Source organism: Copidosoma floridanum, unplaced genomic scaffold (assembly GCF_036245765.1).
Source record: "Copidosoma floridanum isolate Cflo_tuat_1 unplaced genomic scaffold, Cflo_Japanese_pri ptg000026l, whole genome shotgun sequence".
Classification (NCBI taxonomy): Eukaryota; Metazoa; Arthropoda; class Insecta; order Hymenoptera; family Encyrtidae; genus Copidosoma; species Copidosoma floridanum.
In genome coordinates this window covers 9,346,351-9,365,450 of record NW_028321903.1, presented here as the reverse complement: position 1 = coordinate 9,365,450, position 19,100 = coordinate 9,346,351, and the positions used below count along the sequence as shown (strand labels likewise).

The window sequence follows — 19,100 nt, the reverse complement described above, 5'->3', positions numbered from 1 at the left end:
TGCGCGGGATGCTGAGGCTGCCCTTTAGGCAGTAGCATAGGAAAGCATCAAATGTTGTAGAGCTAGAGAATGGGTACCAATCTTTAGGGATCCCGAGTCCTTTTCAGGACTCGAGAGGATTTGTACCTCTAGCAAATGGTGGCGAGTTAGCTTGTTGATGCTGTGAGACGCGATGGTATCCCTGGTGGCTCCACCCCGAAGTAATGCTAACGCGGTTCCGGGGTGGACCTCAAGCCACGCGGCATGGGGGTTTTTTAGTAGATATGGGTGGTCTAATAAAAAAAATCCACCGAGTACAAAACTATCGCTGTCCCTGCGGTGTGTCTCAATGCATTTCCCCTCCCTCCACAAAAAAAAGTGTGTGTAGCTGAACGCTACCTTACGGCGTGTGCCACCTGCTTTTGCGGCGTGTCGGGTGTTCTGTGAGTAATAGTTGTATTTTTGTTCGTGCGTTGCAGTTGTCGTTTACAATAAATTTTTTAAGACTCTATGTGTACTTATCATTTTGAAAGTTAAATTTTTAGTGACTTTGTTTCTTTGTTAATATAATATTTTTAACAACTTAAGTAACCCAGAAAATTCCTTGCTCCATTTGTTATTGTGATTGTTACCTATAACTTTATTCACGTTCTAGTATTTTCGTGGTATATTCCAAATAAATCCATAAGTTAAAAGTATATCATCAAACTTCGTTTAATCTGTTGAATTTATTTTGTCTTATTTATCAAGACGATCAATTTTTTTAGACTTTATGCAGTGAATACTTAAAGAAAGATGAACTTTACCTTTGATAAAATAACATTAACTCACAACTCATGAAAGATAAAAACTAAGTTATTTAATTGATTTCATAGATAAGACATTAAATTATTGATTTCCTTAGTGTGAAAAAATGGAGATGATGATTTCATTTAGAAACTCAGAGGAGTAGTGGCAGATACATCAGAATCTGTGTTGATACGTGAGATCAAGTAACAAGCTTCTTAAAACTTGTGTAATAACTGATATTACAGTAATTTCATGGAGCTATTTTAAGGAATATATGATTTTGTAGATTTATGACAGAAATGAATTTTATTTTCAGAGGAGTTTTTCGATGTTTTTAGCTAGTCATTCGAGCCTGCTATACTATTCTGTATTCATGGCAAAGTGCAAAACTTCGAAAAAATTTCATTTAAAAATTGTTGTGATCCTCCTGAAGGTAACGTCGCACTCTCAAAAAATTAACGATTTTTTCCCAAAAGTGTAAAAAAATTATTTCCTACACTATACTTTAGTGCCTCAATTTCCGACACATGGAGAAAAAAGGTGTTAAAAGATGATATACTTCCACCTTATCATTTTCAAACAACAAAAAATTTGAAAATAAAATGACTTAGTCCAAGTATTGAAAAAGGAAAAAATAACTACTTCTTAAATTATTGCTCCCAACGTTAAATGTATGTTAAACTGCAAATTTTTCAAATTCTTCGAGATGGTCTATTACACAATTTAGACGTTTAGAAAATCGTAATGCTTCTTAAACCAATAGTAAATTTTTGCCCAAGGATATACTCGAAAAAGTAAAAAATCATTATAAAAACGATCAAAACAGCAAAATAATGTCTGGAATGAAAGATGCTAAAAGTGTAAATAAAAGATGATGATAGTAAAAATTCCATTTAAAAAAGACTTATTTTATATAGTCTAAGACAATCATATATTATATTCAAAGATGAGAAACCTAAAATTAAAATTCGTTTTAGCAAATTTGCTACACTGTGGCCACAATATTGCGTACTAGCTGGTGCAAGTGGCAAACATACAGTTCGTGTGTGGGTTTATCACCAAAACGTCTAGCTTATACTTAGTGGCCTAGATATTTCTAGTCTAACGTCTGGTCTGATTAATAACTATTAAGACTGTATATCAAAAATTGTTTTGTTAAGAGCCAACATCTAACTGTTACTTATATAAATGTTAAAACTTTTATTAATGGTTTATCGTATTATTGAAATAAGCTAGAAAGTCCATTATCTATCTCAAAATCACAATCTAATTACTGTAAATACATTAAAGAATCATTGATATCAGGACGGTTCTTAAGGTGGCTTGGGCGATTTTCATTGGCTTGATCAAAACCACTGAAATTCTGGAATTATGTAAATACAGTATGCCAAATTTATTTGCGATGGTAAAATAATTATGATAATTTAATTTATGAAACAATAGCCATCCATTGCATACGGAAAATATAAACAGATTTTCTGAAAAAACATTTAAATAAATTGATAAAGTTAAATACTTTACAAACGGAGCTGAGCAACACTTAAGAAATAAATATCATTTTTTAAATATATTATACCACTTTAATAACTTTTCTGTTAAAACAGAGTGGCATTTTTATGCTACTGCACACTATAAAAGTGCATGTGGCGGTATACGGGGCTGCAGTCAACAGTAATGTTCGCCGAGATAGTTTGAGAATGGCATTAAACGATAAAACTTTAACACCTCAAAATCTTTGCGACTGGGCCAAAAAAAACTGTAAAAATATTACTTGTTTCTATACATCAAGACAAAACTATTCAACTGCTCAAGAAGAATTAAAAGAAATATTCAAAACAGCAGTAACGATTTCAGGTACACTGTCGTTTCATTGCAAAAAGGCTATTGTAAGATCTAAGCAATTAGAATCAAGAGTATTTTCAGCTTCAGTGTCAGTTCAAATATTTTCACCGATTTAAGGATACACTATGTATATACTGATTCTGAATCGAAGCGAAAAGTAGTTGCTAGCAAATCAACAAAAAATATTCAAAGCATAAGATATTTTATCTCTAATTTTATTTGTAGATATGGCTGTAAGAATTAAAAAACAAATATTCTGACAACATCATTGAATTAAAAATTTTTTAAAGATAAATGATAGTAAGAAAAATATGTCCACTTATTTGCCTTTTGCCCTCCCTACTTAAAAATTTAAAGAATTGTAGTTCAAGACTTGCTCTCCTAAACGGGGCAAAAAAAATTATGCATTTTTTCTCAGTAACATTTTTAACCTAAATCGTGATTTCCTCTATGACAAAATATTTTGATCTTAAAACTGACAGAACCATTGGAAAGAACTGGTCAAAATTCATTGATTTACCTATTTTTTTATGTTTTTTAGTACTTTGTCTCCTACTGTAAGTGAGTTGAACAGAGCGTCCTCTACTGGCAAACTGCGCCACCCGCGTCTAGTGGCTGGACCTCAAAGGAAGTGCTTATATACGGGTTTTTTAGTACCAAGTTAAATAATGAAACACAAATAAATAAACACACAAGTTTTGAATGTCAAATAATAATAGGATAAAAGTTTTAGTAAGCTGACATTCGTTCTCAATACCTTAAGGGTGTTCTATCGGTTAAAGATTTAATAATTAGAAATTGACGGAAACTTATTTACAAACAAATAAAGTTATAATAATGACATTCTCAAAATGTAAAGGCACGAGGGTCCCTAGAAGCCGAGTTATTAAAATTTATTTTCAGTTATTTTTAAATGTAGGCTTATGAGCTATCGTCCTTTCAAGTGCTTCTATTGCATTAACCTTGTTTACTAACAACGAACTTTAGGAAAAAGTTTTACTAATGATAAAAAAATTTTGTTTAATCGTATTAAATTTCATTGAACATCTTGAGGGTCCTTGTAAGAAAAGAAATTAATTAATAAGCGTGGTAAGAACTAAAAAAAGCTATGTCTTCACAAGAGAGCGAGAAAGACAAATGACATGCCAAACTGTAGAGAACGTCACAGGGACTACAGCAAGGGATAGAACCTCCTTAACTGTTGTAGCATGTTGACTTAGAACGAAATTACCTATTGTGTGTGCATGCATTGATTACAGATGAAGCAACTGTTTTCTAATTTCAAATGATAATATGTTCTGGGTAAGCAAACAACTGCAATAACTAAGTTAAATAGTTTTAAAGTTAAATTATAATAATGTTCCGTCTTGGTTTAGCTAGCATCAGTTATGAATAAACCATCTTATTTGGAACGTTACATAATAAATAAGTTATTTAGTTGCTGACCAAGCATCATTGACGTATAATAAACAACTAATTAAGCTATCTTAATTATGATAAAAAAAATTATTTATTAATTAAGCAAGTATTTGGTGCAAGTAAACTGTTTTCAAGAGTTTAATAATACACATATTTTTTGGGTGATCAGCGTATGTTTTACATAAATAAAGTAGCAATTTCTTAACTATACTACAGTTTAGACGTTTATTTAATTTAAAGACTTTCTGTCATAGACAGGTACATTTTTTGTTGTGTCAGTGTGTAATGATATTTGCATTGGTTAAATTTCTTGTAAATTCTTAGAGGTCGAATAAAATTATACAGATTATGTGTAATACCTTATCGTTGCGGTTTAACCGTTTCAGCTTATATTTACAGTCTAGTTATCATTTGTCTATAGTACACACAGCCCTGTAATCACATTTGTCACTACACAACTTATAGCCAATCTTAGAATTATTTAAAACACTTTTTGCATATAACGCTTTGTTTGGTGAATATATGGATGGATAATCTCGCTTTCTAAAAACAGACACATGCGCATACACACATGTAAAAATGGACAATAATAGCCAGCGATAATAATATAAGTTCAATTTCTAGAATTATGCGTGCATACACATACATGTATATAGATGGTTTTGGTAGTTTGTTAATTAGTCGATAGTAGAAACAAATAAATTAATAAACAAAGATATATAAATCGGTGTAAATAGGACAACACAGTTAAGATAAAATTGCTTCTTATTTAGCGCTTTGCTTGCGATATAAATTACACAGCACTAGTTTGCACTAAATTGGCGCATTCCCGACACATGCTCGACGTATACGTCCCTCGTCCACCGGATCACCTCACTGACCATGAGACGACGCATCATGCTGGCGTATCTTCCGCTGACTCCAAGTATCCTGATGACCACCTCATTACCAGCGGTCCAGCCTCCCAGGGCCCCGACCATGAACGCCTCCACTCGAACTGCATAACCCTGCTCCAGGAGTTGGTCGGCCAGCGGCTGATATTTAGCGAGCTTTTCTCGGCACGCCACCCTGAAGGCCTCCCTCCGATTCTCGAACGGGACACACACGTCCACAATGTCGATGTGCCTGGTGATGTCGTTACGGACGACGATGTCAGGTCACAGGGCCGATGCCGCCCCATGTGTCTCCGTAACTGTGCGATTAACCGCGAGCTGACCAGAGCAACGGGCAGCTTTTACCAGCCTGTTTTGGACACTGTTGTGTCTGAGTTGTCTTGCAGCCGCGTGCAGCCCACAGTGGTTCAACACGTGTGGGAGGGACTCAAGAGCCGCTCCAGATTTGCGGCATCTTTTATCCAGTTGCGGTATTCCGCAGATAGTCGCGTTCAGGGGCAGCACATTGAGTCTGGCTCGGCGCACGAAGCGCCAGTCACAGAAGCGCGTGTTTCTGCCACTCCGAAGAAAGTGGTTGGAGACAGCTGACTTCCTCGTGATTTGAAACATCTTGCCTTGATCTCGTTTGGCAAGGAGTCTCTGCGCGTAGTGCTCCACCAAACCACGGCGCAGAACGCCTACGACTCGCTGTCTGCCCTCTAGGAGCAGCATCTCACCCCGCTCGCCGCACTCCAGGCCGAGTACCTCTCTGTCGGCGCACCACTTCCAGCGTAGGTCAATCCTTCTTCTAAGGCTGATTGTTGCTTTGCGAATTTTAGCCCAGAAGGATGCCCGGGCCAGACGTTGGTATATATTCATGTCACCAGAGAGATATCGCGCGATGTTGGTGTTGTTTGCGTGTGTTCTCAGCCTTTCCGATGCCGTCTTCTTTAAGAGTGTCTCTGCCAGCGATCTTACTGCCGGATCCCTCGCATTGAGGAGACTGTATCCATGCACCACAGTAAGCACATTGTTCACATCGGCCACTGGAAGTAGTCCACCCCCACCCTGCGCGGGGGGCAGGTATACGACTTCCACGCTCGCTCGCTGAGGGAGGCTCAGCCTCTCCTTTGCCAACTTCCTGATCTCCTTGTCGGCAGTTGACAGGTATTTCTTCTCAATTACGCCTCCCTGCATAATAAAGTCCATGCGCAGCAGAAAGAATGTGCCGACCGCATCGAGTTTCTGCCATGGCGCCAGCAAGGAGTCGCCAATTTTCCTTGCATCCTCCAGAAGGTCCCGTATCGAAGATATTGGTGTCTGGCGGACTTGGTAACCCGTAGGTATACCAAGATGCTCGTACATCTGTGCCCATCAAACGCGGGCATCGGCGCTCCCTGTATAGTAAATTCCGTTGGCCGGACTTCACGCTCTGTTCCACCGATGATGTGCAGCGTCGCGCAGTTATCCGGGTTGAATGTGATGCCGATCGCCCGCGCACTCGCTTCCACTGACTCCAGGAGGTGTCTCATGCCCTCGGGGGAGCCCGCCAAGAGCGCACCGTCATCAGCATAGAAGAGGTTGTTGAAGCGTCGGCCTCCAAGTGTACAGCCCTCGTCGACGCCGGCCACTCTACGCACGAGCACCTCGATGGTCAAGTTGAAGACGTCGGGGCTAAGAGGGCGTCCCTGCCTGACACCCGACTCAACGCGTATCGGGGCCGTAGTGCCGCCTGCCTCTTTCACCCTTGTTATCATACCAGATTACAGCGCGCTGATGACGCTCCTGACCCTGCTCGGCAGCCCATGGCCCTCCAATGATCGACGAATGGAGAAGTGGGGAATGGAGTCAAAAGCGCTAGCAAGGTCGAGCCCATTCTTAACTATACTACAGTATCATCTGTTCCAAGGCAAGGTAGCAATGGTCCTGTGTCAATGGTATCTTACTTTGTATCGTAATAAATAATTTTTTTTTAATTTAACAAGTTAAAAAAATTAGAACGTTTATTACTTATACCTGTGCACTAAGAAATACAACCATTTTTGATTAGTACTATGAATAGTAGTTAATTACCGATACATGCTTGTTGGGCTATAAGTAGTTTTATTACTATTTGATATTAACAGATAGTAGATTTACTACTAAATTATTCTTGCTTGCTCAAAAATCATTATTATAAATATTAAAGATCACAAAAATTAGTTGTTTACTTACTTGACCGATAATCGGTATTATCAGTCTTATCACACGCATGATAATCGTTATTATCATAATGATTTGACGTTTAAATAAAATTTAGTTGCTTATAACTAGTTATGCTTTGTTGCCTTAAAATTAATATTTGTATCTATTAGCCATTGGAGAATAGTAAGTTCGTCAATAAGTGGTACTTGCTTGCCAAGAAACTAATTTTCTTATTCTATATCTGAAAATTATTTGTTTATGTATGAGTGGTGTTTACTTGCTCAAAAATCAAATTTATCATTATACAACATCAAAAAGTTGTTCATTTATAATCGATACTTGCTTAATAAAGAATTAATGATATTATTATTTTATCTTGGTAAATAAAATATTTGTTTTGTTAATGTCCAATATTCATGCATGCCGAATGCTTGCTAGCTTGCCTAAGAAGAACTTTAAATGTTTTAATGTTAAAAAGTAAACAGTTTTCTACTCCAAAAGGTTTTCTAGTCCAAAATATTTAAGAATATAGGTTTGTCTATGTTCAACTGATGTTTGCTAGCATAATGAATAATATTTATTATCATATTACTCAGAAAAACAGTAAGTTTCATCTTAACTGATGCTTGCTTGCCTAAAAAACATCATGACTTTTATTTTACTTTTATAACTATATTGTTTATTTTTAAATCAATGCTTGCATACCAAAGATTCATACTTCTATTATTTTACATACATAAAACAGCTGGTTTAATTTATAACTGATTATGACTTAACGTATAGTAAATCCATTATCATTTATAATTATTAAATAGTTGATTATTTAGTATTGTAGCATGATTTGATCATTTAGTAAGCAACTTACATAGTTTGAACATCAGAAGTACAGAAGTTAATGTAATGGTCTTGACTCGAACAACTCACACCAAGCCATATTTGTAATGGAAACATTTAATAACTCTGATTAGTTTCCCTTTCAATGAAGAGAAATCTAAATTTCTCACAAAAACTAAATCATTAATTTCAAAGGAATCAGCACAAGTTTGCCATTTTGAACGCTATTGCGAAGGCTTAAAGTAACTATGACCTGACAGATTTCAAAATTTTTCACTGAGCTTACGGTCAATCGTCCGGTTGGGGCAATCTAATGGGAATTCAAACAAGCTTTGATTTTTACATGATAGTCATCAAGTGCAGATACCAAGAATCTTATTTAAATGATATTTGACCGTTTAAATTCTAGCCTACTCCATATTAGAAACGTGAATCTGAGGCTTAAGGGGTATAATGATTCGTTAAATTAAGTTTGAAATTAAATTAGCCAGCAATTCCGTCTCGTTAAAAGCCTGACAAATGAAGACAGTTAGTTCGTAGTCTCACCTTGATCCCTACTAGCATGGTACAAGTATAAGTTGACATGTCATAAGTTATATTTAGCAAGCATTGGTTATCTATGTACAAACTATATTTGTGGGTTAAATAGTCTCAACTAAATTTCGTGGGCAAGCAAGCATTGGTTATTAATGAACGAACTGTTTGTAGATTTTTTATTACTACAATTTTTTTTTGGGGTAAGTAAGTATAAGTTACATCGAAACCAACTATTTTTTAATGCGAGCAATTAAATTTATCGGCATTTCCCATTCAATACGATACGATCTAATTTTAGAATTTGTAAGGTCATAGCTACTTGAACTCTTCGCAACAGCGTTTAAAATGGCAAAATTCTGCTGATTTCTTTGAAATTAATGATTTAATTTTTATGAGAAATTCAGATTTCTTTTTATTTAAAGGGAAACTAACAAGAGTTATTAAATGTTTGCATAACAAATATGGCTAGGTGTGTGTTGTTCGAGTCAAGATTATTACATCAACTTCTGTACGTCCGATGGTTAAATTATGTAAGTTGCCTATTGAAGCTGGTCTTATACATCTTAACACAAATTTGTAATCTGCGAAAAAAAGCTTTTTTATTTATGAATAATTTATGCACAAATTATGTTGTCAATTTAAAATTGAAGTTAACAATTGATATTGAATTGTCTTAGATAAAGTGAAGTTACCTTTAATCACGATAAACGTTATCGTTCTGTTAAGAGTCTAGGATACTACATTAAATCAGCATTTTGAATGGTAACAGAGAAAAACGTTCTTTCTCGTATAAGAATAACACTTCCTAATTGATTAAGGCATTTTTGGAGCCAGCATAAAAATTAAATTTCTTTTTTAAAGTTTTTTAATGTTATTAAAACTGTTTTCTCTACCTCGATAATTTTAAAAACATTTTTATGTTAATTTCCTAATTAAAAGAAAAAATAGCTTTACTTATTGAGGAGCATTAGGAGCGATCGTAGCTGTTTTTTAGAATGTGCTTTACAAGCTTTATCGGAAGAATAGATGTAATTGTTCCAAAGAAGATACGTTTTTGTAATAAAATCTTATGTTTAGATTTTACTGAAAGAGTTGTGTTTAAGATTTGATTAAGTTTTTCATTAAATATTAATATATATAATTCTTGAACAAAGTGATACATCAATAATATTTAAATTCGATTATTAACATCAGAAACCAATTTTGTTAATGAATAAACATTAATCGTCAACAATTGAATTTTTTTTTTTTAATGATTTTATTACTTTTTTTTAATTAGAAATTGTTCTTCATAAATAGTCGTTCATTTTTAATAATTTTTCTTTTGAAGCAATTGATTTTGAAGTTGAAAGTACCTAAAAAGTTCTGCATACTTCTGGAAAACTTATTTAAGTATATAAAAAAGTATGTATGATAATTGAGATTGATTTACCACATAGTTACTGAAAAGTCCTTGTCAAGAAGTCACTCATTTTACCACAGCTATTAACATACAAGTAATGGTGCAAGCATTAAATGATGTTACTAGTTTTCTGGCAGTGAATTACCGTATGCCGAAAAACAATTTAAGAACTGCCAAAAACTAACTTTGCCAGTAAGGAAAAACATATGTTTTTTTCAATTCTTTAACCAGATACTTTTGGAGTTGTTAAAATTCAAAATTTAAAAAATTTATGATTAAAAATTCAGACCATGCATACGTCGAAAAAAAAAGAGAAAAATATTGATCGGATTGCTTCATAATAACTACTCTTAGCAACTAGAACTAAAAAAGTTTGTCCCCACTTTTTTGTTACTTGATTCTATTTTACTTACTAGATTTTATATGGTCGCATGGACTTAAAAATACTTACTTCTATTTTACAGATGATGATCATAATGGGAGTCATTGGTCTCATAGTTATGGCGATTATAGTCTGTAAGTATAGCTACATATTTTTTTTACATAAGTAGCGCCTATATTGTCCGTCTCCAAGTCTTTTATGCTAAATTTAAATTGTTTTACGTTAAACTATGTATCTTGAAGAAAATTTTACAACCAGTTCACATATTTGTAATATTTTTTGGGTAAAACTGTTACAATCCTGCCTTAAATGATTTTTTTTTCTCAATCTTTTTCCTTTTATAAATTCTTATCGTAAGCTCAGGTATTGAACTGCAGTTTAATATTAACTTACGACAACTTTAATAATTTATTGAAAGGATGAAAGTGAAAAAAAAAAACATGAGAGTAAGTTGTAACTAAGTTGATGACCTGCATAATGAGACTGGGTGCGTTCCAATTATTAAAATGTGTAATTAAGTTGTATCCTTGTCATTAGGATGATATTTCATGACATTTATCATCCAAATCAAAAGACGTAGTACTTGTACACGGTAATAATATTATTACCTATTTGAGCACGTGCGTGCATATAAAACATATGCCTCAATATACTACTTATGTTATGATTCGCACATTTTAAGTGCTTCCATACTTGCTATGACATATGTAATACATGCACTAATTGTTGGTCATAGTATACAGAATGAAACAAATATTTTCACCATGCTGCGCCAAAAGAAGGTGCTGCTGTCTCATCACGTGGGACAAAAATTCCTTTTATTTGGAATTAATACTCGTGCATTTGATACTACATCATAAGTATCCAATAAATTCTTGTTGGACTCTTTATGTCCAACAAATAAGAATTCTTTCTAATTTTGGCTACTATAAAATTAAAATAATCCACTATATCTTAATCGAAATTAAAGCAAACAATTGACATATAAATAGTTTTCATTGTAAAATTGTAATTTTCCATTCCATTCGTTTCTATAATAACTTACAATTTAATATTAAATTCACCCATGCTTTACTAATTTGTACTGATCTCAAAATTAATAAGAAAATTATATGTTTTGGTCACACGTTAATTTTTCTTAAAATACATTATAGAGAACAGAAAATAAAGCAATTTATAGCTAGGGTATGAATTTTGTAGCTTTGCCTTTGAAATATAACTTAGGTTTTCAGAACTATAACGGCTATTTATATGAATGTGTGTAACGTATTTTTGTTTTTAAATAATTATTTTCTTTACATAGAAATTATTTTTGGCCTATTTGGCTTTCTATTCCAGATACGACTGTTTTTCTCATTTTGGGAGGTTATTTTGTAACAATAAATTTTTTGGAAATTTTGTCAACATCTTTTTTCTTTCCCTTGTTTTTATTAAGATACTGCCAAAAAAATAAATAACTGAGGTTATGTTTATGCATAGTTTAACCCCTCTATATAAGTGCACCTCAATCATGTAAATTCTATATAGGAAACCCGTAGGAATTGTTATTTTCAGCCAATTATGCTTCCCTTTCGAGGTACAGCGTTTTTTCTTGTTTTTTAAAGTTAAGTTGTCGCATTACACATGTTCAATATTTTACGTACACTTTTTTACATACATATATACATATAAAACAATTAATAGGAAAAAAAAAAGATTTTTACTATGTTTTTTCGAAGACTTCAAAGACACCAAGCGATGTTTTTTTGTCAGACATTATTTACCTGACAGTACCTTAGCTGTAACAGAGATCCAGTTTAGCTCGTATTATAGCCACATTACGATTTCCACCATGCAGCAATAGATATACCTTCTCTATACACAGAGTATATAGAGTACTATTAACAGAGAAGCTATATCACATATGTCGATAGAGAAACGGTGGCGTACAATTGTGCGCATGCGAGGGGGAGGAGAGGGAGAGGAGGAGAGAGCGCTGGCTGGTATACGTACAGATTATATATATATATATATATATATATATATATATATATATATATATAATTATGTGCATGGCAGGGTTCACTCGTTTCACGGGTTAACTCTCCATATAAGGCGTGCCTAAAGGAGTTTCACTTAAAAAAAATGTACAAGATGAAGTAATTGATAACAAAAATGATGAAAAACTTTGATTCAAAATATTTAGGTTCTCACAAAAATTGTTTACCAACGTAGGTATTAATTTTATTCAACTGTTCTAAGAAATCGTTTTATTTGGTTTAAAGTGCGAGATGAAAATACACAGGGCTTTTAATAGACACGCCACACATTGGCGTGAAAAAGAACACACACTTTTTTTAGATCTGCCAAGCAGCGACTCTCTTGGCAACTCTCAGAGGTCCGGATCAGAACGGGCGTCGAATTATAATAAACGAACAACCCGCCAGTCTCGTTCATGGAACGAAATTAGATGCCACCCACCGAAGTTAGCTTGAGTTCGCCATTAGAAGTTGGAGACGTGGGAGTCGGTGGAGCGTCCAGAGTGACGGGGAACAAGGTCAGCACTTCCAGAGACCGCATGTACTCTTATGAGCTAGTTTTAACTATCACTGCACGAACTAATCCATTGGAGCGGGTCTGAATAGTCGTCACGCGTCCCAGCGGCCAATGTCTATTTAGCAGCAGAAGCGTAGGATTTGAGATGATGACAATATAGTTGGTCTGAAAGTTACGTCTTGGAACAGTCCATTTTGATCGTTGCTGGAGGGTAGTCAAATACTTTTGGCTCCAACGAGACCAAAATTGGTCTTAGATACCACGAACAAGCTGCCAATGGATAAGATGACCCAGACAGTCTGGGATGGCTCTGCATCTACGATTAAATTGGGGTGACCCCCAATGAGAAAATGACCTGGGGTGAGAACTTCAAGGTCGTCGAGCCCGCCAGTCAGTGGAGTGAGGCGTCGACTGTTAAGTTTAAGCTCAATGCTGGCTAGAACGATGGAGAGCTCTTTATACGTCAAGTTCTTAAAGCTAACAGTTCGTTGAAGGTGGCCCTTGACTGACTTCACGCCTGCTTCCCAAAGCCCTCCAAACTGGGGAGCTCGCGGGGAGTTGAAATTCCAGGCTATTCCTTGTTTGGCCAGAATGTCCAAGACGAGATTCCAATGCATCCCAGCGTTCTGTAGCACCTCACGTAATTCTCCGGCAGCACCTCAAAAACATTTGCCGTTATTACTCCATATTTCGAAAGGTCACCCACTCATCGGATCAGGGCTCCCAGAAACGAGTTAGTGGTTAGGTCTTCTACGAGCTCCAGATGAAGGGCTTTAGTACTTATGCACACAAATACAACAACGTATCCATTGCTGGTTTAAATGCCATGTCCATTGGCTGTCAACACATTAAAGGGGCTGGCGTAGTCAACGCCCATGCAAGAGAGGGCTCGAGCTGGAGTAATCCTGGCAGCAGGTAAGGGAGCCATAATCTAAGTGGCTCCTCGTGCATTCAATCTTACATAGGTTGTGCAATGATGCAAATGGCTCTTGATGAGGCAGGAACCACCAATAATCCAAGCTCTTTTGGCTACGTAGACACTAGTGACTCGGGCTCCTTCATGCAGCAAGCCTTCGTGTGCCTATCCTACAACGAGGTGGGCGAGAGAGCACGCGTGGCATAAAATTGATGGATGTTGCTCGTCGTAGCTCAGCGCTGACCACTGCAGATGACCTCCTTCCCGAAGAATCCCGTTGTTCTAGACAAATGGAGCCAATGACATTGGCTGATGCTTGGCCAAAAGCAAATTCTCCGATTGCAGCAACTCAATCTCGGTCCAAAACGAGTGGCTTGAGATGAGATGGAGGCAGGTGGTATAAGATTCTTCAAAATCTGACGCTTTTAATGGGAGGAAGATCTGAGTATCACGATCTCGACCGAGACATCATCGTGTCCAACGACGCAAGCAAGCAAAAAAGCGGAGGAGCCGATCCAAGTTCGAAAATTTTTCTAAGATTGAGTGAGACATACGCTGCGTAGTGCAGCAAATCTGAATGGCCGGTGAATAGGGTGGCTTGCTGCAAGTTGAAGAGTCGGTGGCATCCTCAGGCCAGTCTTCTTAACCAATGAGATCCTACCCACCATGTAGGTTTGAGTTTCAACGTTGGAAATTCAACCCCTCGTTAAGCCACATCTGCTGGATTAGACTCGGTAGGAACCATTTATGTGGAGAAAGTCCGCCGGACTGCAATAGGTCTATGAAATGATCGCGCCGAAGTCGAGCAGCCACAAGATCATCCACCCTGGAAATAATGTCATCAGCATAACGATCCTTCATGATGATTGGAATAGTTTCGGGCCAGGATTGACCTTTATCTTTACACATGTATTGAATGGTGCGTAGCAAAAGGTACGGCACACATGACGTTCCGTAGGTGACAGTCAACAGGTGGTAGTGTTGGGGTGGGCAAGATCCGTCAGGGCTCCGTACGATCCGTTGAAAGTCTGCATCTCTTTCGTCAATCCAAATTTGACGAAACATCATACGGACGTCCATGCAGAAAGAAAATCGATGCATACGCCATCGCAGAATAACGTTAGGTAGTACTGCCAATAATTTGAGACCAGCGTATAGCGCATAATTGAGGCTGTGGCCAGAGGAAGTTGGGCGGGACGCATTGAAAATAACGCAAAGCTTCTTCCGTTGGTCCTCAGTCTGCCATTTGCCGTGGTGAGGAATATAGTTGATCAAGTGTGAGGCGTTTTGGACCTCCTCATCGGTCAATAGGCACATATGTCTACAGGTTAGATATTCATCTATAAAACGCTTGTATTCAACTGCCATCTCGGAATGGCTTTCCAAACGTCGGTGCAAATAGCGAAACGAGGCTGTTGCTCCTGACAAGCTATTTCCTAGCGATGCTAGGCCATCGCACTTAAGAGGTAGCCGAAGGACGTACCGATCGTTCGTAGTATAATGGTATTTGGCGAAAACTTTCTCGCACTCCTCGGTCTCAGAAGATCTACGGAGAGTCTGGAGTATGTCCTCGAGTTCCCAGAATCGTTGGAGCAGAGATGTCAATTGATAATTCCAGGATGGGACTGGTTTCTCTTGAGTCACTAGACTTAGCAACGACGAGATCGGTGCGCCATGGGAGGCTTGTCCCGTAAATATCCAACCAAGGGTTGTGAACTGGGCTACAAGCTCTCCCAGTTTGATGAGTACGGGTTGAAGCAGGCAAGGATATACATTAGCACCAAGCAAGATGTTGACCCGACCTAGAGTGCCAAACGACGTGTCCGCGGCATGGCTGAGATCGAGGCAACGTTGAATAAGGATTGGCTCGACGGTGACAGAGGGAGTACGTAATCCGAGATAGGGTACACAAAGTATCTTCAAGGGTGTAGAGAAGGCCCAATCTAGGGACCGAAGGAGTAATGTTGTCCAGGTAGTAGCCTGTTTTGCACAGGTGCCAGCTACTGCAGTAATGCTCGATATCGCCGGTGCGGAAAGAGAATCTAGCCTGTGCGCTAGTTTGATGGAAGTGAAGGTGACCTGCGAACAAGCATCAATCAGAGCTCGTGCCGTGATTGTCCGTCCGTGGGGACCTTTGAGGCGCACTAATGCCGTGGAGCAAACAGCGAGTCATAACTGCGCAGATTTGGTCTTATCGTCTCCTTTAGTAGCTGAGTCCCAATGGACCCGTTTGGCCCAGAGTGAAATACGTAGTGGGCTTTGATTCACGTTTTTTATTTTCGTGCAGCATACTGTGGTGACGAACCTGGCATGATGAGCAGGCATTACTCAAAGGGCAGGATCGTGCGGGATAGCTTGGTTTGAGGAAATTACAACATAACCTGGCCCGCGGGGCGAGCTCTCTCCGAGCTACCGTGGTCATTTCTCGAAAGTGATCACAGCGGCCAACGTAGTGTTGTAGTTGGCAGATGGGACACGTCAGTCTGTTCACATGAGTCGCAAGTGATTGGTAACGATGACCTGCCGAGGTTGGTGTTAGGGCTGGAGCTAAATCACGCGTGGCGTGACTGGCAGGACAAGAGGAGGTGGCTATCAATGTGAGAGAGTGACAGTGTCGCTACAGAAAGTTTGCCTCCTAGATAAAGAGTCCATTTCCACAGCTGCAAATGCAATCATCCATGCGTCCCATTGATCCACGGGTTGCTGCAGAGCTCGAAGTTGGTCTCTGTGTTTCTTAAAAGTATCTAGTAATCCTTGAAGACCACCAGCTGTTTCGCTCCTTGGCTTCACTCTCGGATGCTTCTCGTAGCAGCTCCAGGTAATTGGTTTAAAAACTCGCCCATAATACATGTCAGTTTGCTAATACTTATCTATGTTTGCTGTAACTCGCTTGTTTATACATCTTGGCACTGTAAAAGTAGTATCAATAACTTGAATTTCTTCATAATAGTTTTTACTATCTATGTTCTGGCCATATTGTAAAAGTTAAACCATCTAATAATGACCTTCGCTTGAACCTGATATACAAGTGTCCCATGATTTTGAATTGAATTCATCTTTTTTGTTTATTTATTCAAATGAATTATCATGCCGTATTCAATAGCTCGATTCGATTTTACAATAGAATTTTTCTATTAGTTTGTTATCGGTATTTGCACCCGTAAACCGAGGTAAAATCTGTTATGGTCCAAAATGGATTTTCAATGTAACCAGGACATCATTGAATAAAAATAATCACACAAATTGAGGTCCTACCATCCGGATGGCCACCTCAAAACGGGGGGACTAAAGTTTTTTTTACACAATTCTAATAAAAATTAATAACTAACTTTTTTTTTAATTGACATATAAAATACTTTAATCCCTCCGTTTTGGTGTTGCCATGCGGATGGTAGGACATACATTGTTCAATTGATTTTTGTTTAATCATGTCCTAGTTACAATAAATGATATAGAAAATTGATTTTTGACCATTTTAGATTTCATTTAGATTAACGGGTGCAAATACCGATAAGAAACCAATAGAAAAGTCCTATTGTAAAATTTTATTGGTTTTTATTTGACTGCAACAACAGGGTACGCCATAAAATAACCGTTGACCTTGAGGGGCCATTGATTTGAAATTTCTCCCGTACAATTTACGAAAAGAGCTTTTTTTCAGAGTTGTTAGAATTTAAAACTTGCAAAAAGTACATATTAAAAAAAAAATTTTTTTTCTTATCTCACAACTTTTTTACCACAGCAACAAAGTCCCGGAGCTTAATCTCTACATTTTTTTATCACCACAAAAATACAAATAAATTTTCTACTTATTTAAAAATCTGAAAAATTTAGGAAATTACTGTAAAATACAAAGAAAAGCTGATCTCTTACATAATGGATTCTTTATTTGTCTATTTTGACGCTGCTGTTCCAATCTCGATAAATTTTTTGCGTCAGTTTCTTGACCAATTCACCCACTTGCGACTTTTGGCATGCTCAAGACTTTTGTGACCCCTAAAGGCTGTTTTCTGTCAACTTTGTTCAGTTCTAATATATTTGTTGGCAAGGTAGTTCGACGTCCGATGGCCCAAAAAAGACTGGTGAGCTTTTTAAGTAAACTCTTTCTTGACTGAAATTAACAGCAATTGTGATTCCCTGAAAACCTCAGGGAGATCTTTTCTGGCCTTCTGTTAAAGCTCCAGACTGATCGGGAGAAAAATTATAAAGTCCGAAGCTTTAAAGCTAGTTGTAGAGATCTTTCCCAACGTCTCCTGGTATAACGTCGAAGACATTAGTGTCTAAAGCTTGTTTTTTTTGCAGACTCAGTTGTTTTGGTGATCTAAGATGGGGAGATTGGTTCGTGATCTTGCCCGTTGGAGACTGTCCCGTTGGCTCAAGTTTTTTTTTCTTTATAGCTGTTATAGGTTCGCCCAGCGCAGACCTTGGAAAGGATCGGTGATTCTTGGTTGAATGCTTAGAGTCGAAAGGGTCATATAAGGTCGTCGGTTACTGGGGTTCCCAGCCTTGCGACGAATAACTCTGCTCGTGACGTTTGCCAGTGAATAACTGACTTAGTTTAATAGTGGCCGTTTTCAGTTAATATAGCCTTTTAGTCAATGAATCGCTTCCGGAAATGTTAGTAAAAACGTATTTGTTGGCAAAGTAGTTCAAACTTAGGTGGCCCTTAAAAGAACGGATGAGATTGATGGTTAAGTAGGGAACGTAAATACCTATAATGGCCCTGAAATGGACCAGTGCTGAAGTTTTAAGCTATTCTTTATAATTATCCTTGATGATGAAGAGCTGGTTGTGGGTAGTTTGACTCTTACCCTTAAAGTCTCTGTGTACGGAGATCGTACAGGAAGAAGGACGCCACTGACCAAATCATATCTCGTCTTCAGGTCGTTCCTGGGATGACCAACCGTTCACCATTAGTCGGGCAAGTGGGCCTAAAGAATACCTTCTCTGTGGGTATGAGATTGGGACTACCACTGAGAAGAAAGCCGTTGTGGCTGCCCGTGCTTCTCATGGCTGTTTTCCCTGGGTTTTATTTGCAGTCGAAAATTCTTTGACGGCAGCAGGCTGGATGGTGAAACCAGCCACATAATTCTGAAGTGTTCGAGCAGGCGGAACACTGATTAGGCTTGTCTCCTGGTACTGTGCCAAAGATGTCATTAGAATTATTTTTAGTGGGGGCATTCGTCAATCTTGGAGGGTCAGGATGGAAGTAGACCTAGGCCACTTGCTGATTGGAGAAGAGTGTCATTAGTATCCGGGATATCCAGATGCTCGAATTTTATTTACATTCTCGATGCAAATGCATGAACTGCTAGCAGACGAATACGAAAACCTTTGAAACACTCTGGCGTATTATAACCACACTTATCCAATTATGTTTCAGGTAGCTTCGATTTTATGTCGACGCCA

General features: G+C 37.6%; 1 protein-coding gene across 1 annotated transcript in view; it reads left to right on the top strand.

Annotated features, from left to right (window-relative positions):
• Positions 1 to 19,100, top strand: part of LOC106639261 (neuronal synaptobrevin) — a 174,571-nt gene that overhangs the window by 122,735 nt on the left and 32,736 nt on the right. Inside the window, exon 3 of the mRNA XM_089595670.1 lies at positions 10,323 to 10,374. Within this exon, the coding sequence (XP_089451796.1) occupies positions 10,323 to 10,374 (52 nt within the window). The remainder of the gene's footprint in view (positions 1 to 10,322; positions 10,375 to 19,100) is intronic.